The 24,500-nt window shown below is 43.7% G+C and overlaps 1 protein-coding gene across 3 annotated transcripts in view; it reads right to left on the bottom strand.

Annotated features, from left to right (window-relative positions):
• The window catches only part of myo1b (myosin IB), a 275,282-nt gene that overhangs the window by 53,531 nt on the left and 197,251 nt on the right, over positions 1-24,500 (bottom strand). For all 3 annotated transcript variants that reach the window (XM_043692880.2, XM_043692882.2, XM_043692884.2), the window contains exons 14-20: positions 21,228-21,332; positions 10,646-10,708; positions 7,168-7,368; positions 6,508-6,734; positions 5,851-6,051; positions 1,519-1,612; positions 682-831 (exon numbers count right to left, since the gene is read on the bottom strand). In XM_043692880.2, the coding sequence (XP_043548815.2) occupies positions 682-831; positions 1,519-1,612; positions 5,851-6,051; positions 6,508-6,734; positions 7,168-7,368; positions 10,646-10,708; positions 21,228-21,332 (1,041 nt within the window). The remainder of the gene's footprint in view (positions 1-681; positions 832-1,518; positions 1,613-5,850; positions 6,052-6,507; positions 6,735-7,167; positions 7,369-10,645; positions 10,709-21,227; positions 21,333-24,500) is intronic.

Below are 24,500 nucleotides of genomic sequence, written 5' to 3'. Positions count from 1 at the left end.
TGTGGGAGAAAAACAGAGTTAATGCTTAAGCTCTGAAAGGATTCGCTCGCTACAGATGCTGCCAGACCTGATGAGCATTTTCTATTTTTATCTTAGGTGTCCATAGAAATAAAAATTTTTGAGCTAAAAGGCAAGGAAAGCAATCTGATGAAGGGTCTAACAATGTAAATGGTGTCAAACAGCATGGCTATGTTGTGAAAATCACACTGTCATTTGCCATGAGGTCATATTGATATCCCATGGGCTGATCCCCTACCCACGTGATCCAAACAATGAGTATGGAGCTGCTTTTCATCTCTGCAAACCCCTCCAGCCTGACAACTGCACTCAGAGATCTGCACTCCTCCCATTCTTACTTATCCTGATTTAAATTGTTTCGCCAATGGCAGCATATTTTCAGCTCGTCAACTCCGGAACTCCATCCCTCATCATCTATCCTAATAACTCTGTGAAACTGTATTTGTCAAGTTTTGTGAAGTGCCTCAGAACTCTAATTGCTGTTGCTCTTGCTCACCCCACTGACGCACAGCTTGAAATAGGTTTAGAAGCCTCATGTAAGGATATAGATGGACCCAGCTATGTTGAGGTAGGATGGCAGGAACTGTAATAAGGAAACTCCTGGCCAGTTTACTTTTTAAAAAAAATGATGCAGTGCAGGAAGCTCTAGAGAAACCCACTTACAAAATGTCTCTTAGTCCAAGCTGAAATAATGATCTGGCTCTTCTTCATCAACAGGAAGTTTGTGCGGCATTTCCAGCCACGATAGATCTTCTGAATAAGCGTGGCCAGATCTTCCAGACGGCGCTTTCTCAGATCTTCCAGCTCAAACAGCTGCAGAAACCAACGCAGTAACACAATAGTTAGGGCCAATGTGAAGGTCAAGGTGAATTTAACTTGTCTGACTCAGAGATCACATCAAAGAAGTTCCCACTGTATTGGCATTACACTCAGCTCAAAGTAGGATGCACCAAGTGGAGAAGTTAGTAGCTTTTTCTTTGTAAACAGAGGAGTGATAGGATATGATCACTACCAGAAACAGAAGTTGTATACTGAAGAACTTTTCAAGTAGAAGGGGATTAACATTTTGAAAGAGAATAAAATAAAGAGTACAATGAGAAAAATAAGGTCATTAATCCTTTTGAAAGGTTTATGTCTAATATGCCCTGTAGCCTTCTTTGATGTTGCTTATTTCTAAGACTCAATGGTGACATGTTATTTTATAATTACATGCTGGTTTATTAATTGGATATATAGTCATGACTTAGATCAGTTACTAGAACCAAAGTACTTCTGGTTAATTTCAAATTACACAGCCAGACATTTTACTTGATTGCTTTTTCAGGAATGCTTCTGAAACTATAAACACAAACCAATAATGCGCTCAAATTAATTACTTGATAGGATTGCGACCACCCTGTATTTAACTTAAATGCTGGATTAATGTTCTTAACTGTTGCTGAAATGCAAATCCACTGAAACTTGAGATAACGGGGAAGGTTACAACAGGGGATTACCTACCGTTCTGGGATTTCGAATGAATATCTTTGATCTACCATATGAAAACTCTTCAGGAGGGATCTGAAGTTCTGTCAGCAGCACTTTAACACCATCCCTTAAATTAAATGAATATAACAAGTAGTTTTAGTTAGTACCAAAAAATGACATGAAGTTTCGCCCTTTGGGTATTAAATTTATTTCACATTCCACTTCGTAATTTTGCACAACAATTGTTGCAGAAGATCACTCTGAAATGAAGTGAACATTTTGAGAATGTGTTGAAATTTATGTTCAAAGCTTGCTTTTACAACATTATGTGGGTTGTTCAAGTGAAGTGTGATGCCTGAATGCATTGTAATCACCCAGCTAATCACACTAACAGCAACTTTTGTTTAACACACTCTTGATTTTGGCAGTGAAATAAACATTTGGTTCATGTTAATATTTGAAGACACTAATTCCATCATAGCACTTTCATCGATCAAATAGTTGACCCACACTTAATAGGAAGATTCCAGGTACAAAGATCTGGCAGCATCTAAAGGGAGAAAAACAGTGTTATGTTTCCAGTTCAATTCTGACAAAGGGCCACTGGCATAAAACATCAACATTGTATTTCTCTCTACAGATGTTGACAGAACCACTATGTTTCTCCAGCACTCACTGTTCTTGTTTCAGATTTTCTGCATCCACAATCAGAGAGTCATACAGCACAGAAACAGACACTTTAGTCCAACCAGTCCATGTCAACCATAATCCCAAACTAAACTAGTCCCACCTGCTTGCTCCTCCAAACCTTTCCTATTCATGTGCTTATCCGAGTGACTTTTAAATGTTGTAATTGTACCCACATCCATCACTTCCTCAAGAAATTTATTCATCACATGAACCACTCTGTGTAAATGATTTGCCCCTCATGTCTTTTTTCAATCTCTCTCCTCTCACCTTAAAAGTGTGCCCCCAGTCTTGAAATCCCACATCTTAGGGAAAAGACGACTTCCCAACTCCTAGCCTCAAAGGCCTGAGCAATGAAGAAAGCGTGTTAAATGCCTTTTAAACCACCCTGTCTATACATAATGCAAACTTCAAAGAATTATGCAGCTGAATCCTAGCCTTTTGAACTTGTTATGGGAAGATCCCCAGGTTTGTTTCCTGGTCTATGCTTCCCAGCTTATTGATAGAGCTTGACCAGTGGTAGGGATTTGATCATGGGTTTGAGATCAGTCTCCAGCTCCTTCTTCAGGTAGCGTGCCTTCTTTGTACCAATATCAACTGAACATGTACGGGGCTCCTCTATCATCTGCCTGCAGGGTTGACTAACTTTCTGAAACTCTTATAATGGCAACTTGAACAACTAGTAGCCATGGACACATTCAGAATAAATGACAGGGCAGGGGGAGGACAAAAAATATTGAGACAAAATACTGGCAAAAAAGAAAGAAAGATTAAACCCTCTCCTGCACTGTAGAAGAACAAAAAAATACCCCAGTGCTGAAGAAACTGGCACAGGTCTGGCAGCACCTGTGGAGACAGAGCATTAAGAGTTAATATTATGAGTCAAACATGACTCATTTTAAGAACTTGAATATCACTATATGCTGTGTTCCAATGAATGAGGTAGTGCAGTATGTATATATTTACAAGTGTTAATCATCAAGGTAATTCATGTTGTGCTCAGTAGCCCAACTCCTTCACACCCTTTCCTCTTTAGATAAAACCCAACTATTATCCTGACTTTATTATTTGTCGTCTCAGAGGCATTCAGTATTAATGAACTTACCTCCTTAGGGATATCACTGACAACTTGCGAGGAGAATATCCTTCCTGAAATATCTTCCTTCATGTCAATAATGGGTGGCACTGCACAGTAGTCTGGAGTCTTATAACCCAATGTCTTGGGTAGTGTGCTCATGAGCTACTGGGAGGTTTTATAGGCCCCATCTCAATTCTGAAGCCATTAAACCACTCCAGCTAATAAGGAACAATTGTTACTTACAAGCAACTATTACACATTTGCTGCATTGCCACCAGGGTTTCACTTTTCCATCGGTTATTGCAAACTAACATAAAAGTGAACGGGAAAGACAAAAGCATCAAATGAGAGCAGGCGAGTTCTGCCCCATGTCCTAGCCAATATTTCACCAGGAACTAGCAATAAAAAGACACATTAATCTCAGTATCATATTTGTTTGCAATGTACAAACCAGTTGCTACACCTTCTGCCTTCTAAAATTGACTACACTTGGAGAAAGATCTCATTGTCTGTAAAACACAGTGGGACTTTGAGATCATGAAAGATGACACATAAATGCACATTTTATTTTTTCTCCAATTGTGACTGCGAATATTAACTTGTGAAGAATGGCCATTGAAGGAGGGATCACCAGATTTATGTGCTCAGATGTTCCACAAACTCACTCTCTCTTTAACACCCTGAAAGGTCAATTGGACCAACGTTCTCTCTGCTTAGTCCCGGAGACAATCAAAAGAAGGGGTGCCGGAAACACGCAGCAGGTCAGGCAGCATCCGAGGAACAGAGTCGATGTTTCAGGCATAAGCCCTTCATCAGGAATGTGGGGGGGGGTGTGTGGGGGGGGGGTGTGTGGGGGGGGTGTGTGTGTGGGGGGGGTGTGTGTGGGGGGGGTGTGGGGGGGGGTGTGTGGGGGGGGTGTGGGGGGGGGTGTGGGGGGGGGTGTGGGGGGGGGTGTGTGGGGGGGGGTGTGTGGGGGGGGGTGTGTGGGGGGGGGTGTGTGGGGGGGTGTGTGTGGGGGGGTGTGTGTGGGGGGGTGTGTGTGGGGGGGTGTGTGTGTGTGTGGGGGTGTGTGTGTGTGGGGGGGGTGTGTGTGGGGGGGGTGTGTGTGTCGGGGGGTGCGTGTGGTGGTGGGGGGGCGTGTGCGTGTGGGGGGTGTGTGCGTGTGGGGGGGGTGTGTGCGTGTGGGGGGGGGTGTGTGCGTGTGGGGGGGGGTGTGCGTGCGGGGGGGGTGTGCGTGCGGGGGGGGGGTGTGCGGGGGGGGGGTGTGCGGGTGTGTGTGTGTGCGGGTGTGTGTGTGTGCGGGTGTGTGCGTGCGGGTGTGTGCGTGCGGGTGTGTGCGTGCGGGTGTGTGCGTGCGGGTGTGTGCGTGCGGGTGTGTGCGTGCGGGTGTGTGCGTGCGGGTGTGTGCGTGCGGGTGTGTGCGTGCGGGTGTGTGCGTGCGGGTGTGTGCGTGCGGGTGTGTGCGGGGGGGTGTGTGCGGGGGGTGTGTGTGGGGGGGTGTGTGTGGGGGGGTGTGTGTGGGGGGGTGTGTGTGGGGGGGTGTGGGGGGGGGTGTGTGGGGGGGGGTGTGGGGGGGGGTGTGTGGGGGGGGGTGTGTGGGGGGGGGTGTGCGGGGGGGGGTGTGCGTGGGGGGGTGTGCGTGGGGGGGTGTGCGTGGGGGGGTGTGCGTGGGGGGGTGTGCGTGGGGGGGTGTGCGTGGGGGGGTGTGTGTGGGGGGGGTGTGTGGGGGGGGGTGTGTGGGGGGGGGTGTGTGGGGGGGGTGTGTGGGGGGGGGGTGTGTGTGGGGGGGGTGTGTGTGGGGGGGGGGGGTGTGTGGGGGGTGTGTGGAGGGGGGTGTGTGGAGGGGGGTGTGGGGGGGGGTGTGTGTGGGGGGGTGTGTGTGGGGGGGTGTGTGTGGGGGGGTGTGTGTGGGGGGGGCGTGTGTGGGGGGGGCGTGTGTCGGCGGGGGTGCGTGTGTCGGCGGGGGTGCGGAGGTGCGCGGGGGTGCGCATGTGCGGGGGGGTGCGCATGTGCGGGGGGGTGCGCATGTGCGGGGGGGTGCGCATGTGCGGGGGGGTGCGCATGTGCGGGGGGGTGCGCATGTGCGGGGGGGTGCGCATGTGCGGGGGGGTGCGCATGTGCGGGGGGTGCGCATGTGCGGGGGGGTGCGCATGTGCGCGGGGGTGTGGATGTGCGCGGGGGTGCGCGCGAGAGCCAGGTTCTCCTGTTTGCTCCAACAGTCCAAAGACGTGCAGGTTTAAGTGGACTGGTCATACTAAATTGCCTTGTAGCATCCAAGAATGTGTGGGATAGGTGGTAAAGATGGGGTTATAGGAAAGGGTGCAATGCTCTTCTGAGTGCCAGTGGTGCTCGATGGGCCAAATGGCCTCTTTCTGCATGGTAGGGATTCTCTGGGCATAGTCTGCAAATAGAAACTCCATCCCCTGACCTCACTGTACGTCTCAGTGTTTATCTTCACTGAATCACTGGGGAAGATCGAGCACATTTATTTTCAAAAATTAAACTTTCAGCATTGCAAGGAAAAGAATGAAGAATAAAAGATACGTTCTCCACTATTTCCAAACCATCATTATCATTAAAACTGGATAGGATTTCCGTACCTTGAACCTTGCCGCCAGTGGGGCCACGTCTGTGAACAGAGCATCTTGTATCTCTCCAGGCAGGACTCGTAAGGCTGCTTGAAAGCATATCCTGCCCGTCGCACACGCACATTCTCCATCAGGCCCAGGTACCTGACTTGGTGACGGACTAAAGCCTCAGCAAAGATGTGTGGAGCTTTCTGGTCATTTGGCTTGATGCATCTGAAATGTAGCCAGGTTACAACCACTTTCCAACTCCACATAAGCAACATGAAACTTGCTCACAAACAAATATACCCTCTTTTAAATGGTGAGATGGTCAGATACTCTATCTTCTCACTTGACATCACTAAGGTTCAATGAATTGAGCGAGGCAGTTCTAGCTTTGAGGGAAAGGAGGCAAAGTCTCTAAAGTATATCTAAAATGATTCTATGATTAAGTGCAGAAGAATGCCATTCAGCCCATCATGCTTACACCTCTAATGCATTTAGCTTCCCTGTTTACCAGAAACTGATATAAATACAGTGGCTACATGAGGAGGTCAAAGATTAGGGATACTGCAACAAGTAACTCACCTCCTATTTCTGAATATGCATGTATTATCTAATGCTTAATCTCACGTTTCATCCTACTTGAATTATTGTGCACGTTAAAATGTAATTAAAAAATGCTCCTACCTGATATAGTTGGGATTTTTGGTTTGTAGATTTTTCATCAAAGTTGCAACAGAAGCTTTGAACTGTGACCCTGCTGTAGGTGGCCTCTTCAAGGACATCTTCGCCGGATTTCCTTCTGGGAAGAGGGATTTGACTAACACATGATTGGTCTTCCACATGGCTTGTGACAGGTCGCGATACAGCAGATCATTGTTTTTATCCACAAATCCTTCAACGTGGTACATAACCTTGATGGTAAAACAAATATTGATGGCATGATCTCCAATGGCAGGACACCCATCAAGTACATTTCACCCAATCATGACAAGCACTATGCTCTTAAACAGGCCTACTTGTTTGAGAATTGGCATGATCACAGGAAAGTCATCATAACATGCAAATTGTATACTTTGATAAAGAAAGTATTTTAAAATTAGAATAGTATCAAGTTTAACTAAAGAAATTTGGAGAGAGCAAAAGACACAGATGACCAGGAAGTAGATTGTGCATTATAATGCACAATGAAACAACTGGGTACTCTTCTATTTACAGCAATGTATGATACCGAAGCCAGGAAAAACACCACCTCCTATATGTGTCTAGCAGTGATAAGAAGCTTGAGAAAATAACCACAATCTTTGGATAAAAGAATGCTCAACATTTTTGCATCTTTATCTGTACCTTGCCAGCATAGTGCTGGATCCTGAAGCAGTTGTGAGGCAAAGTAGTATCATTAAGGAAACGAGAACTTTTGCTCATTCTGCTTTCAAAGCGCTCATGTACAGCACACACTTGATTAAGTTTCTCTAGGAAGGTCTCATCTGTCACTGTCCCAGGCCGCAAGCATTCTTCATCCAACATTGCCAGGATTCCATTTGTATTCTAAAAAATTAAACACACAGAAATTGAGATCTCTTAAATTATGAACTATCATTTATGGTTCTATGACATTTTGATATATGCGCATACAAGTGCACGTGCACATATATTTGGTTAGTGCACGATAGTGAAGGATGAGACAGTACTGAACAATTCAAGCTTTGCTGTAGGACATGCATTTCCCAAATATTTTTGGACTGCTGTTCAAAATTCCAGAACAACATCATAAAACAAAATAAAGGTAACTAAGGAGGTGGACGAGGGGAAAGCGGTAGATGTGGTGTATATGGATTTTAGTAAGGCGTTTGATAAGGTTCCCCATGGTAGACTACTGCAAAAAATACGGAGGTATGGCATTGAGGGTGAGTTGGAGGTTTGGATTAGGAGTTGGCTGGCTGGAAGAAGACAGAGGGTAGTAGTTGATGGCAAAGGTTCATCTTGGAGTGCCGTCACTAGTGGTGTTCCGCAAGGATCTGTTTTGGGACCACTGCTGTTTGTCATTTTTATAAATGACCTGGAGGAGGGGTTAGAAGGTTGGGTGAGCAAGTTTGCGGATGATACGAAAGTCGGAGGAGTTGTAGACAGTGAGGAAGTATATGGCAGGTTACAGCGGGATATAGATAAGCTGCAGAACTGGGCAGAAAGGTGGCAAATGGAGTTCAATGTAGCTAAGTGTGAGGTGATTCACTTTGGTAAGAGTAATAAAAAGATGGGGTACTGGGCTAATGGTCGGATACTTGGTAGTGTGGATGAGCAGAGGGATCTTGGTGTCCATGTACACAGATCTTTGAAAGTTGCCACCCAGGTAAATAGTGCGGTGAAGGAGGCATATGGCGTACTGGCTTTTATTGGTAGAGGAATTGAGTTCCGGAGTACTGAGGTCATGTTGCAGTTGTATAAGACTCTGGTGAGGCCGCACCTGGAGTATTATGTGCAGTTTTGGTCGCCATACTATAGGAAGGATGTGGAGGCACTGGAACGGGTGCAGAGGAGGTTTACCAGGATGTTGCCTGGTATGGTAGAAAGATCGTATGAGGAAAGGCTGAGGCACTTGGGGTAGTTTTCATTGGAGAAAAGAAGGTTTAGGGGTGACTTGATAGAGGTGTACAAGATGATTAGGGGTTTAGATAGGGTCGACAGTGAGAATCTTTTTCCATGTATGGAGTCAGCTATTACAAGGGGGCATAGCTTTAAATTAAGGGGGGGTAGGTATAGGACAGATGTTAGGGGTAGGTTCTTTACTCAGCGAATCGTGAGTTCATGGAATGCCCTGCCAGGAGCAGTGGTGGACTCTCCCTCATTATGGGCATTTAAGCGGGCATTGGATAGGCATATGGAGGATAGTGGGCTAGTATAGGTTAGGTGGGCTTGGATCGGCGCAACATCGAGGGCCAAAGGGCCTGTACTGCGCTGTATTCTTCTATGTTCTATGTTCTATAACAAATTGGTTTTCCAAATATAATGTTATCAAGTATCATATCATTTAAAGGACATGTCCCTCTCAAAAGCAACAAACCTTTTTTCATCCTATTTGTTGGGACTTCTGCAATGTGTGTTCAGCTGCTGCTAAATAGCCATCATTTACTATATCATCATTTAAAACTGTTGGTAGTAACTTAGCACAATAACTTCAGTCCACAAATGAGAAAAATGCTAACCATATCTTAATTGATGGTACTTCCATATAATTTTACTCATTTCTAGAAACAATTGGTTCAAATGTGGTTCAACTTGAGCTGTACCCATAACTTAGCCAAAAGAGTTCCTGAACTCACTGTATAAATGTAGATCTAGATTAGAAGAGTTGATGTTTGAATTGCAGGAGGGGTTGACTGGTGCGGAGCCATGTGACCCTCCCATCAGATGATTCTAAAGCTGCATTGACACAGGTCAGTGGATCACCTGCTCAGTTATTGAAAACTAATGTCTACTGGGGGAAGCTAAAATTAGAAAAACAAATGGGAGAAAAAAAGGGCTTTTTTCCCCTCATTTTATCTTCAAACAAGAAGGCATTGAATGCAGGGTATCAGATTGTACTAGATAATGGGTAAAGTTGTGGATGACAGCAGCTTCTACCTGGCCTTTGCAAAGGCAGGTCCAATCAACATTACTTTGTGCGGCTCCATGCATTTCACTAAACCCGTCAAGAGATCAAACCCAGCAATTAGTTCGTGTTTGCTGATACTGCACATATATTACACATAATCCTGAGTCAAACTTCTCCAGCTACTGTTTTAGAAATCATAGAATGTCTACAGTATGAAAGTAGGCATTTCAGTCCATCGAGTCTATACTGACCCTCTGAACAGCACCGTTGCCCCCCGCCCCCCCGCTTATCTTTATAACCCTGCATTCCCCATGACTAATCCACCGAGCCTGCACATCCCTGGACACTATGGGCAATTTAGTGTGGCCAATCCACCTAACCTGCACGTTTTTGGACTGTGGGAGGAAACCGGAGCAACCAGACAAAGCCCACGCAGATACAGGGAGTGTGCGCAAACTCCACACGGACAGTCACCCATGGGTGGAATTGAACCCATATTCCTGGCATTGTGAGGCACCATGCCACCCCTTTAGTTAAATTAGCCTAGCAACACTAAAAAAAAAACTTCCAGCTCGGCGAACAGAACCACAGCAACGAGCACCCGAGCTACAAATCTTCTCACAAACTTTGAACACTAAAAAAGGAAACCAATTGATCCGAATGGTCCATAATGCCAGTATTTCTTTGCACGCGAGCCTCCCTCCGATATAAGTGGAACTTTACAGTGCCTCAGATTCCACATCCAGGCTCCATCAATGCTGTGTTTCAGGAGGCCTATTGTAATGCTAGCAATGGGCAGTTTTTCCAATGGTGTTCCAAGAGAAGTACAACTTCCTGTTAGGGTGGGGGGCAGAATTTCCACCTGCGGGGTGAGGCAGGGGTAGTGTTGGTCAAGCACAGCCAGACTTGATATCAGCTTTCAATCCAGGACGAGGGACCTGACCTGCAGCCCTCCCCCACCACCCTCAGGTATACAATTTGGCTCTATTATTCCCCTATCCACCCTGTTGCTGTATTCCAATCAGCCTCATTTGCAGACCTTTCTTTCAAATGCATCAACAAAAATCTGCTTCAGAGATTTTAAGTACCAGTGAGCTCCATATTCTTACAACTTTTGATATGTTTTATTCGTACATTTTAAAAGATTTCAGAAAAGAGATTTAATTAAACACTTATTTTTTTAAAAAAAATTGTCAATTCTTTGCACAATCAAACTGGTAAGGTCCAACTTACGTTTTCAATCAGCTCACAGATGATGGCATTGTTGAAGTACTCAATATGAGTCCATTCAATTCCCTGTGAAGTATATGAACATGATTACTGCAGCAAAATATCGCTTCTTCTGGTAATCTTTCAACATTTGGCCTAAGCCAGCTTCTGTTTATATCTTCGTTCCGGTTGAGGATTTTTTCCAATGCACAATGACACTCTAAATTGGAAACATTGCAATGTTCCTCTCAGCCAGTATTTGATTCAATTACAAACATTTCATTTGAAAAGCTTCCAATTATGCTTCCATTCCATTCCCCAAACCAAGTCAATTTCCCATGCACTTCATGGGAAACAGTCCAGGAACCTACGTCATGGCACAAGGTCACTTCAGTCACTTTGATGCACGCAGTCTATTTTCCAAGGAAAGCCATTTTTTGATCAGATGCCTTCCTAAACAAATCTGCAATTTTCTTAAACAACAAGCACGAGATAGTTGCTACTTATGGTGAAAAATGTTCTGGGTTATTTGTAAATAATTTCTATGCAATTATCAACAATAGCTTCATCTTTGCAAGAAACAAAGTTGCAATGTACACACCTTAACACCGGTGTTAGTTCATCCTAATTGCAAATTTGTTTAAATAAAAGCTACATACTGAAGGAATATATTCGGACACGAAGAGAAATACAGGACATTGGAAAGATTCCAGAAAGACCAGCAGACAAGACAAGATCTAGATTTAGGAACAAGAACAGAGTACAAGTACCTGCAAGGAGTCTTTGCACAGCCATTAGCAAGGCATCAATAGCAGCAAGCAAGAAAGGGATTCAAAGGGGCTACAGCACAGAAAAAGAACAGAGTTTTAAAAGACAAAGACATGCAGTCAACAGTTATGTGGGAAGTATCAAGTGTTCTTTAATACTCTTTATATGAAGAATCTTATGAACACAATAAAACAATTTTATACCTAAAAACTCAATACCTACAAACTTACATATACAAAACATTTTTGCACATCCGAGAAAGACAACATAACACGCTATTGCTGAAATTCATTAAGCCAGTGGAAAGCTGGGAGGTTTTACTGTGATAGTGGCAAGGGCTGTTTACAAAAACATGTGTTTAAATGCTCAACATTTCATTAAAAATATACACAAAAAGTTATTACCTTGTATTACAGATTATTTGTGACCCCACATAAACAATTTTATTTTTGCCATTTTCACACAGACAATTCATGGTAGTGCTGGGTTTTATAGTTTCTCTCTTATTCTAACTCAGCTTTTGGATTTCAGAATAGGTCCATGTTGAACAGTTTTTTCCCCTCATCTTTTCTTTATTTCTCAGTTCCTCAGGACAAGAGGTAAAGTACACAAGCAGCTGCACATTGGAGGTACAGTATATTGCAAATCATCGGAGTGAGGTTCAAAAGCAAATATGGCTTATTTACAAATCGAAAACTGAAATTGCTGAAGAAACTCAGCAAGTCTGGCTGCATCCAGGGAGAGAAAACAAAATCAATGTTTAAGGCCCAGAGACCATTCATCAAATCTGAAGAGTTTCTCCAGCAATTTCTGGCTTTGTTTCCGATTTCTAGCATCCACAGTTCTGGGTTTTATTTTACCGCCTTTTGTCCATTTGCTTCCTTGCATTCCCTAAACATTTGCCCTTGTACTATTTTCTCTTTAGCTACAGTTTGCTCCAACTTCACTAAATTGCTCATCACATCCAGTCTCAGCTACATCGACACACCCCTTACAGGGATACCATCCCCTACTCTCCATGAACTCTAACTTGTGGAAACTCAATGATACAACAATATTATACTCAGCTATTATTCTGTCCATGTGATATTCATTGATTCTCTGCTCCCATATCCCAGATTTAAAATGATTAACTTGTTCTCAAATCCTACCCATGACTCACCACATTCTCTCTCTGCCCCAGCCTCAGACCCCATATTGCACTCCCTGAATACTATTTTTCTAACTAATGTCTTTTATGTACTTCTGTCTTTAGACATAGAACATAGAAGAATACAGCGCAGTACAGGCCCTTCGGCCCTCGATGTTGCGCCGATCCAAGCCCAACTAACCTACACTAGCCCACTATCCTCCATATGCCTATCCAATGCCCGCTTAAATGCCCATAATGAGGGAGAGTCCACCACTGCTCCTGGCAGGGCATTCCATGAACTCACGACTCGCTGAGTAAAGAACCTACCCCTAACATCTGTCCTATACCTACCCCCCCTTAATTTAAAGCCATGCCCCCTTGTAATAGCTGACTCCATACGTGGAAAAAGATTCTCACTGTCAACCCTATCTAAACCCCTAATCATCTTGTATGACACTATGCTTTCCTCTCTGGAATTGCCTTACTAAAATCCTCTTGTTCTCACCCCTTTAAAAAGTCTCCTCAGAACGCATCCATTTGTTATTTCACTCTTTTTTTCCTTGATTGGTTCAATGATACAAATGTTTGAAAACACATACCAACTGATTCAAGAACAGCTTCGTTCCCGCTGATATCCAGATTTATGAATGGACCTCTCATATTAAAATTGATCCTTCTCTGCACCTTCTCTGTAACTATAACACTACATTTTGCATTCCGTTCTATTACCCTATGTACTCATGTAAGGCATGATTTGTCTGGTTAGCAAAACAACAGTTTTCACTGTATGTGAATACATCTGACAGTAATAAATCAAATCAAATTCTCCTTCCAGGAAGTCACTGTGGGAAATTCTTATCCTGAAAGTGCTGTGCGATTGAATGCTATTGGCATTGTGTATCTTTAAATAAAGGGCTCTGTTCAGTCCTTTCCTCTGTCTTATTTGACCACCCATTTTCCTTTAAAGATAGTTGAGACAGGAAAATCCATTAAGAGGTTTAGCAGAGATTAATTCCTGTCCATATGTGTTATTTTTTAAATATAGAAGTAGTGCTGGTTTGCAATTACCAGCACATTTTAGGGATGATCAGCCTAAACATGAAAATGTTGCAGTATTTCTTTACTCACTGCTTTTCACAATATAAAATAAATTGTCAGAAGCTGTGTTTTGTCAAATGTTTCCTTTTTTGTTCAAATTACATTTTCCTTTAACACAATAAGTCTAAGGGTTGAGAGGTGGATTCTCGGGTTTCAGATCCACCTGAGAGGTTGAATTTCCCAAAGCAAGGGTGCCCAGCATTTGATCAATTAGATACTGCACCTGCCAGCGGCGAAAACACTATTTCCTTAAAATCTGTTTCCTCTTAGGTGCAGAGAATACTAATTTGAACAATCCACTAACATCAGCAGCACCACCTTTATGTTTAAAAAGAAGCGAACTTCATGAGCAATGAGGCTGCTTAGTGATCAATGCCATCTTCTCAAGGGCAAACCTTCCAATCTTGACCACCCTTCAAAGGGTTTAGAAAAGATTTACAAGTTTAACAACATCCGTCCTATAGCAGGGAGACCAAAAATGAACACTGTATTCTAAAAGTGGCCTCACCAATGTCGTATACAGCTGTAATATGACCTCCCAACCTCTATACTCAACGCATTGACCAGTAAAGGCAATCATGCCAAATGCCTTCTTCACCACCCTGTTGACCTGCGACTTGACTTTCAAGGAACTATGTACTCGTACTCCTCGGTCTCTTTGCCAGCAACTCTCTTCAGGCCCTACCATTAAATAAAGTGCTGGTCTGGTTTGTCTTGCCAAAATGCAACAGCTCATACTTATCTAAATTATCATACTTAACTAAATTAACCTCTACTTGCCTGTCCTTGGCCTATTGGCCCATCTGATCAATATCTCGTCAAACTCGGAGATAAATGTCTTCACGGTCCATACCACCACCAAGTTTGGTGTCATTTGCAAACTTACTACCCATTCCTCCTATATTTACCTTAAAATCATTTATATAAATGACAAAAAGCAGTGGACCCAGCATTGATCCTTGTGGCACGTTGCTGGTCACAAGCCTCTGAAAAACAACCCTCTAACATTACCCTCTGTCTCCTACCTGCAAGTCAATTCTGTAACCAATTGGCTAGCTCTCCCTGGATTTGAACTGATCTAACCTTGCTAACCAGGGTACCATGCTGAACCTTGTTGAACACAGCTAGACAATAGCTATTGCTCTGCCTTCATCAATCTTCTTTGTCAATTCTTCAGAAAACTCAATTAAGTTAGTGAGACATGATTTCCCACGCACAAAACAGTCTTGCCTTTTTAAGTGCATGTAGATCTTGTCCCTCAGATCCTCCTTCAACAATTTACCCTACACTGACATCAGGCTCTGTATTAGTGGTGCTGGAAGAGCACAGCAGTTCAGACAGCATCCGAGGAGCAGTAAAATCGACGTTTCGATTTTAAAAAGCCCTTCATCAGGAATAAAGGCAGAGAGCCTGAAGGGTGGAGAGATAAGCTAGAGGAGGGTGGGGGAGTGGGGAGAAAATAGCATAGAGTACAATAGGTGAATGGGGGAGGGGATGAAATTGATAGGTCGGGGGCGGGGGGAGGGTGAAGTGGATAGGTGGAAAAGAAGATAGGCAGGTAGGACAAGTCATGGGGACAGTGCTGAGCTGGAAGTTTAGAACTGGGGTGAGGTGGGGGGAAGGGGAAATGAGGAAACTGTTGAAGTCCACATTGATGCCCTGGGGTTGAAGTGTTCCGAGGCGGAGATGAGGCGTTCTTCCTCCAGGCGTCTGGTGGTGAGGGAGCGGCAGTGGAGGCGGCCCAGGACCTCCATGTCCTCGGCAGAGTGGGAGGGGGAGTTGAAATGTTGAGCCACGGGGCGGTTTGGTTGATTGGTGCGGGTGTCCCAGAGATGTTCCCTAAAGCGCTCTGCTAGGATGCGCCCAGTCTCTAGAGGAGAGCATCGGGAGCAACGGATACAATAAATTATATTGGCGGATGTGCAAGTAAAACTTTGATGGATGTGGAAGGCTCCTTTAGGGCCTTGGATGGAGGTGAGGGAGGTGGTGTGGGCACAAGTTTTGCGATTCCTGCAGTGGCAGGGGAAGGTGCCAGGATGGGGGCGTGGACCTGACCAGGTAGTCACGGAGGGAACGGTCTTTGCGGAACGCGGAAAGGGGTGGGGAGGGAAATATACCCCTGGTGGTAGGTCTTTTTGGAGGTGGCGGAAATGTCGGCGGATGATTTGGTTTATGCGGAGGTTTGTAGGGTGGAAGGTGAGCACCAAGGGCGTTCTGTCCTTGTTACGGTTGGAGGGGTGGGGTCTGAGAGTGGAGGTGCGGGATGTGGACGAGATGTGTTGGAGGGCATCTTTAACCATGTGGGAAGGGAAATTGCGGTCTCTTAAGAAGGAGGCCATCTGGTGTGTTCTATGGTGGAACTGGTCCTCCTGGGAGCAGATACAGTGGAGGTGGAGGAATTGGGAATACGGGATGGCATTTTTGCAAGAGGTAGGGTGGGAAGTCGGTCGTCATTAATGTAGATGGAGAGGTCCAGGAAGGGGAGGGAGGTGTCAGAGATGGTCCAGGTAAATTTAAGGTCAGTGTGGAATGTGTTGGTGAAGTTGATGAATTGGTCAACCTCCTCGCGGGAGCACGAGGTGGCGCCAATGCAGTCATCAATGTAGCGGAGGAAGAGGTGGGGAGTGGTGCCAGTGTAATTACGGAAGATCAACTGTTCTACGTAGCCAACAAAGAGACAGGCATAGCTGGGGCCCATACGTGTGCCCATGGCTACCCCTTTGGTCTGGAGGAAGTGGGAGGATTCGAAGGAGAAATTGTTAAGGGTGAGGACCAGTTCGGCCAGACGAATGAGTGTGTCGGTGGAAGGATACTGTTGGGGACATCAGGAGAGGAAAAATCGGAGGGCTTGGAGGCCCTGGCGGATGGAGGTGTAGAGGGATTGGATATCCATGGTGAAGATGAGGCGTTGGGGGCCAGGGAAACGGAAGTCTTGGAGGAGTGGAGGGCGTGGGTGGTGTCTCGAACGTATGTGGGGAGTTCCTGGACTAGGGGGGATAGGACAGTGTCGAGGTAGGTAGAGATGAGTTCAGTGGGGCAGGAGCATGCTGAGACAATGGGTCGGCCAGGGTGGTCAGGCTTGTGGATCTTGGGAAGGAGGTAGAACCGGGCAGTGCGGGGTTCCCGGACTACGAGGTTGGAAGCTGTGAGTGGGAGATCTCCTGAGGTGATGAGGTTCTGTATGGTCTGGGAGTTGATGGTTTGGTGATGGGGGGTGGGGTCATGGTCGAGGGGGCGGTAGGAAGAGGTGTCCTCGAGTTGGCGTTTGGCTTCAGCGGTGTAGAGGTCAGTGTGCCAGACTACCACTGCGCCCCCTTTATCTGCTGGCTTGATGGTGAGGTTGGGATTGGAGCAGAGGGATTGGAGGGCTGCGCGTTGCGAGGGTGAGAGGTTGGAGTGGGGGAGGGGGGTAGACAGGTTGAGGCGGTTAATGTCCCGGCGGCAGTTGGAAATGAAGAGGTCGAGGGCAGGTAATAGGCCAGCGCGGGGTGTCCAGGTGGATGCAGTGTGTTGGAGGTGGGCGAAAGGGTCCTCGGAAGGTGGGCGGGAGTCCTGATTGTGAAAGTAAGCTCGGAGGCGGAGGCAACGGAAGAAGTGTTCGACGTCACGGCGTGTATTAAATTCATTGATGCGTGGACGGAGGGGGATGAACGTGAGTCCTTTGCTGAGGACTGATCGTTTGTCCTCAGAGAGTCAGGCTCACTGGTCCTTAGGTCACTGGCTTTTCCTTACCATCTTTCTTACATAATGGCACTATATTAGCCGCCTTCCAGTCTTCGAATGCCGTTTAAACTCAGCAATGAAATGTGATGTGAATTCTGGCCTTGTATTAGATTCCTCAGGTTAATAAAAAAACTGCTCTGAAAGTGCCATCGAGTAGAAACTAGGTGCTTCTTTAATAAAAAGGGGAGGAATATAAGTCTTAGAGTCATAGAGTCACAGAGATGTACAGCATGGAAACAGACCTTTTGGTCCAACACGTCCATGCCAATCAGATATCCCAACCCAGTCTAGTCCCACCTGCCAGCATCCGGCCCATATCCCTCCAAACCCTTCCTATTCATATATCCATCTAGATGCCTTTTAAATGTTGCAGTTGTACTAGCCTCCACCAGTTTATCTGGCAGCCCATTCCACACTTGCAGTGTCCACACACTGTCAGTGTGTGGACAGTGTTATTGATTTCAACCTGTAGCATTCTCCAAACAGTTCAAGAGAATGGCTAAGGAGGAGACAAGATGCTCTCAATCAGTACCAGGAAAATAGGAACTCTTAAAAAATGTTTTAGTCAAAATCATAATGCAAACTTAAATATGGGCTGATTTTGCCCTGAATATTTTATGACTAAATCCTACACCAACGTCATCAAGCGAAAGTCAAAATGTGTGTTCTATTTACTGGGTTGATATGATCTTACAGACTGGAAACTTGGAAATCATTAGGTTTTCAAAAAGAAATTCAGCAACAGAACCAAATTTATTTTGGAACCTCATAATTGCATGTACCATAAAATTCCCACCACATTTCGCAGTAACCAATTACTGTAACTAAATTCCACAATGTGAAACATCTCATGCCAGGAACAGCTGTATTCACTAGGCTGCAATAAAAATAAAATCTGCCAATGCTGAGCTATAGACCTGAAAAGTCCCAAGTTCAAACTCTGATCTATGCTAAATTGGATCATCTCAATTATGGCACCACTCAGGTTCAAAAAGTGATTTCAGAGTCTGGGATTAGGAGAGGATGCAAAGGAGGTTCTGAATGTTGACTGGTAACCTAAGGTTCCTATGGTGAAGTGCTGTATGGATGCTGAAGAACAACAGGACTATATTTGGACTTAACATCTCCACCCAATGCACTAACCCATTGACACTCATTCCCTGATAAAATCATGAAGAAGAAAGGAGTTTTAGGAGACGTACTAGAAAGTTATCAAACAATTGCAGCATCATCATCCCTCAACTTCAGAAGAGGGAATCACAAACAAACAGAACATGAGCAAAGAAATACTCTGCAATCAGTGGTAGATTCCATTGAATATGTGCAACCATTGCAGAGCAAACAACATACTAAACAGGAAGTTGAACTATAGAAATCAAAGGAGAAAGTGAGGACTGCAGATGCTAGAGATCAGAGTCAAAAACTGCAATGCTGGAAAAGCGCAGCAGGGCAGGCAGCACCCAAGGAGCAGGAGAATCGACATTTCGGGCATAAGCCCTTCTTCAGGAATGGAACTTCCTCATTCCTGAAGAAGGGCTTATGCCGAAACGTCGATTCTCCTGCTCCTTGGATGCTGCCTGACCTGCTGCGCTTTTCCAGCAACATATTTTTCAGCTCTGATCTCCAGCATCTGCAGTCCTCACTTTCTCCTGTTTTAATTAATATTGACTTCAGGAATTTTCAATACATGCAATGGTTGACTGGATACATAATGTGAGGAAAAATCTCTGGCATTATTTAAAAACTAGTTGGATGCCACAGTAAAGGGATTGATGGTCATTCTGGATGGAAAACATAACATGGACTAAATGGCTTTCCTTATCCATACTTAGCTTGTGATCTCAAAGGATGCTAACAGAACAATATCGAAAGTTTCTTATCGATAAATGAAATAAGAATGAAGGAGGAACAGGAGCTTGTGGGAGACATGTTAGGACAGTGGGCAGATATCATTGTAAATATTAGTACAAGTCAAAATAGTAGATTTTGAAAAGAGAATGGAAATACATTCGCCAACAATTTTAATCAGGCAAACGAGCAGAGAAAGGAGGGAGAGTGGATCTAAATGAATTGTTCGCACACGTCAGGTTGAAAGGCTTCCATCTGTGCAAATAGATGAATCTGTAAAAACAAGTCTGCAGATTCAAGAAAACCATAAAAATGAAAAGCTGCTTCTTAGTTTATGTGGTACAGCACTAAATGCAAAAGGAAGGAATTGGTCCTTCAACACTTAATACTGATTTGATTGCAGTTTGGATTGCTAATGCAGTTCTGAGCATGCTATCATAGAAAGGAGAGCTGAGAAAACACTAGAACTGATTTACAAAGATTAGAGAATGACTTTTAATGAGAAATTTCAGAACCCAGGGTGACTTACCAATATTAAAAGTTCAGAAAAGATTTAAGAGAATGAATAGAGTTTATTTCCAGGGATCGTCGAATTAGTAACAAGGGTCACAGTATCAAAATATCATCACTAGCACAAGTGGCCATTATAATAAAATCATATTGAAGAGGGAACTGAACATTTTAAAAAGAAAGGAATATTAAAAGATAAAAGGAAAAATAAAAAAGACATTAGGCCAGATCCAATGGAGGTTAAATAACTGTGATCACACGCACCTTTATAGCTTCCATTTCTGCCTCACTTCGTTTCCTCTCTCTTTCAACCCTTTCATTTGCCATTTCTCCCATGCCATTTTTTTCCTTGTTCCTCTCCTTTCTAGTTCTTTGTCCTCTTTAAATTGCTCACCCTCTTCTTGTTAAATAATAAAGGTGTTCCCTTCTCTCTTTAATTCTCCCTTGAGGCACGTGAAAAGGTTTGTACGCAAATAACTTTGTGGAAACCACATTCTTCATTCATGGGATTGTTTTCCATCTTGGACACAATTCATAAAGCTCCAAAACCCTAATGAGCAGTTTGAACATAAATCAATCAGCAAAAATGTGCTTTCCACCAGCACCAATAGTGTTAGGTGACAAAGCAAGCATTTAATCATTGGACAGTGCACAAAATGGGAAGGGAGAAACAGAAAACCCACAGTGACAAGGCAAGTATTTAATCCTGTAATCTAATCAACCACAGTGCAAGAAAGGGAAACACACATTGACAATGACACTATTGAGGAGAAAAATCAGAACTGTTGTATAAAATTATGAGTGCCAATGACATGACAAGGTGATCAACTGTGAAGAATGACTGGGGACAGTCGTGGGAACATGCAAATGGATGCTCCAGATCAAAAATTCTACTGACTAAATGAACATACTCCACACAGCACTTAAAATATTTCTAATAAACCTGGCAATACAGAAGTTACTCAGCATTGAACATCCATTTGCTTGATTACAGATTTCCAAATCCATTTCACCAATCTGATAGACTATCGTTGGGGGAACCTTTATATTAAATCATAACAATTCAGACCACGGTCAAATATAAACCTATGTGCATACTCAGGAAAAAGAGATTTAAAACTGCTTTAGGAGATTCCGTTACTCCTCATACAAGTCCTTCTGATTAACTTAATTTCAAACATGTAATATGCTTAAAACTCTTCAAATAAAAATAAGATGATGAGTATTACATACAAGCTGAAATAAAGGAACAAAGTCAACTAGTCCATTATGTAATTAATATGTCACAGATTGTTGAACTACATTTAACTAATAGCTAAATGACGACTTTGTAGACCATTCACACTCTCATGCAGGACACTGCATAGCAAATCAAAACATCATTGTCTTTCCTAGCTCAAAGGTACCAAGATCAATCATAGCACTCTACAGTACTGCCTTAGCCAAGGTCAGCTATGATATTGCCCGATTTCACTTTCTAACAATGATGTAGTAAATGTTAATGATATAGAGAAAGTGGGTCATTACCTCTTTGATATATTCCTCCTGTTCTTCCTTCAAAGTTAGCTCGATGAAGATTTGCTGCAATTTCTCATTGCAATAATTAATGATGAATTGTTCAAAACTGTTGTTCTGACAAAGAGGAAAGACAAGTTTTGTTTATCTGAGAATTACATGTGCTACACATCCAACACACATTCTCAATAACTTAACAGTCGTACATAGATTGCTCCAACACACTAGTAGCACATATCTTGGAACATACTTGCCACATCATTTCATTTACGACGTAACGTCTCACAAATAAAGCAAACTGCAAATGCCATGAAGCAGAATTACACACAAAGGATAGCTCAAAAGAGCTTTTGATTTCCAAGCTTCATTGTAGCAGTTTATGGGATTAAAATTGTTATTAATTAAATAAATGAGTGCTACTTCAGCAAAGCTGCCACTGCAAATAGGTCATACTTACAGAGTTCTGTTGTGTAAAAAAAAGAAAATTAAAGAATCAGAGATTGCACACAAATTATTAAATTTAAAATAATGATTCACCTTCAAAAAATAAATCAAACGTATTTCCCCTCAGAACAGCTATATGTAGGGTATAGCATTCCTCCAATTGTTACATCAAGAACTTATGTGGCTATGGTCAGGCAGATGTTGTTACCTTACTGCTTTATACAGCCTTCATTATTACCCATCAAAGCAATGTAGTACATTGTAAATAGTGATTTACTATTTAGCACAATATTGATTGGTAACATTAGCAATGACCAATTGCCATTGGCAAAGATATAATTATCTGGTGCCCTCCCCAAAAATTAGCGATCAGAGCTTATTTACATTCTGACAACTAAATCCCCTTTTATTTTCTTCCAAGCTAATCATTGTGTTTGACACCAGGAGTCAGCGCTTCACAGGCACTGTAGACAGTCTTGATTGCCTCTTGCTGCCTGTTTTTAGCTACTGCAGATGCTGATTGAGTGACTTTGCAGTTTGCACAATATCAACAACTTGTATCCATGTTAACCACTTACATCAACAGCCGCAAGCCAACAGCAAAGTTCATGGGTGAGGAAGAAGGAAAAGAGACTTCCAGCGTAAATTTGGAGGGAAATTAAATTGGAAATGTGGTGTAAATGCAGTGGAAATGTTGCACTGAATGTTGTAGCCATGGCATATGATTATTTGGTAGTAATCTCCCAGTGATACAGTTTGTCATTCATCAACACACTTACTTCTTTCATCCTTGTTTTTTCAGTGCTTACTGTTAGATGGAAAACTTCATGAAAGTGTTCAATTCAAAAGCAGAGTCTCAAATTGCATTCTCTGAAGTAACCCATTCTACCGTTGCTCATTGAAAGTTTTAACTATTAGATTAGATTAGATTAGATTACTTACAGTGTGGAAACAGGCCCTTCGGCCCAACAAGTCCACACTGCCCCGCCGAAGCGCAACCCACCCATACCCCTACATTTACCCCTTCCCTAACACTACGGGCAATTTAGCATGGCCAATTCACCTGACCTGCACATCTTTGGACTGTGGGAGGAAACCGGAGCACCCGGAGGAAACCCACGCAGACATAGGGAGAACGTGCAAACTCCACACAGTCAGTCGCCTGAGGCGGGAATTGAACCTGGGTCTCTGGCGCTGTAAGGCAACAGTGCTAACCACTGTGCCACCGTGCCGCCAATAGTGAGTCCATTTTCCATCAACCCCATTGATCTTTTATCCCCATTCTCTTCTTATCTCCCCTCTCAACAATGCCTCATGTCCATTGTATCCAAGCATCTGTTGAGATGGAAACGTGCATCAATGGAAGAATTCACAATCGTGATTCACCACTAAATACGCCAATCAGATAAAGAGCCTCCGGGTTTGATTGGCAAGGCAGTCAATGGTTAAAACTAGCCCAATGACAACATTCAACTAACTGCTACAACAATTCCAGATTCTTTCCAACCGTATATTCAGAATTCACATTCAACAATTCTGGTATTACTACCGGGCTCTTTCCTCCTGAATTCTGACACATTTTACCTTTTGCAACTCTGTTCCAAACTGATTTTAAAGAAACACATAGGAAGAGTAATAAACTATTCAACTCCTAGAGTCTGATCTGCCATGCTAATGTCTTAATTCCATATTCCTACCATCGTCTCATAATCCTTCAAATTTTGTTCGGGAAGGGCACGGAGGAGGGGAAGAAATTCAAATTTCCACATGCACTTCCTGGCAAAAGCTGTTAACAACAACTTGTTTTAACAGTCTTTCAATCTTTCTTTCTGGTTGCTGTATTGCATGCTGGCCATCCATTTCTCAGATTCTAGATCAGAGTGGTGCTGGAAAAGCACAGCAGTTCAGCTCCTGGGATGCTGCCTGAACTGTGCTTTTCCAGCACCACTCTGATCTAGAATCTGGTTTCCAGTATCTATAGCCCTTGTTTTTACCTAATCCATTTCTCGGAGAAGACGCATCCCACATTGACTGCAATTTAATCTTTCCGTTCCAGTTACTGGAGCCTTTGCACCTTCCGCGTTGGCTTTATCAAAGATACCCAGGAAAACACAGTTGGGTAGTAATTAGCCTCGTGTAATCCCATACTCATCATGTATTAAGGCACTCCTTAAGGTCTGACTTCAGTTCACTGACTTGCACTGTTTTAAATGGAGCTGACATATTCAAACTGCATAGCCCCCTCCAGCAAGACAATGCTTACCACCCTTCTTAACATAATCAAATGCCCCCCTTCCTTCACCCACTGACTGTACTCGCACCACTCCCAAATCTCCCCAATAAAATTCAGTTTCCTCAGTCACCCAAGAAAATGCTCAACTGCTCCCAACCTGCCACCTCACCACTGCACTCAACAATGCTGACTATTCCCTTATCAGTCAGACTATACATTCCTTTCCACGGCCTGCTCCATCATGGTCCCTGACTCAACAACATTGGAATGTCTCATAGGTTTGACACCAGCAGTGGAAAACTCTAACCAAATATGTTTTAAAAATTAGGTTAGGTATAATGCATGCAGCCTATTATCCATGATTTTGGCTGTCTGATCCTACTGTAGCAGCGATCACAAAGTGGTCTGGGCAGGTAGATCTAGCTGTTGGCAATTTAAACTGCCTGTAGGATTTCTATGGGAATGCCAACATTCCTCAGGGCTCTAACATGCATCACCAACATAAGTTGATTCATATTCATTGCATACGTTTCCCAGGCATCATGTTACTGACACCGAAATATAATACTGTTCTATTTCTCAAATTAACAGAGTGCAAATTTGATTAA

Source organism: Chiloscyllium plagiosum, unplaced genomic scaffold (assembly GCF_037043375.1).
Source record: "Chiloscyllium plagiosum isolate Xiang-an unplaced genomic scaffold, Cpla_swu_hap1 HiC_scaffold_7, whole genome shotgun sequence".
NCBI classification, from domain to species: Eukaryota; Metazoa; Chordata; class Chondrichthyes; order Orectolobiformes; family Hemiscylliidae; genus Chiloscyllium; species Chiloscyllium plagiosum.
This window is presented reverse-complemented; position numbering and strand designations above follow the sequence as displayed.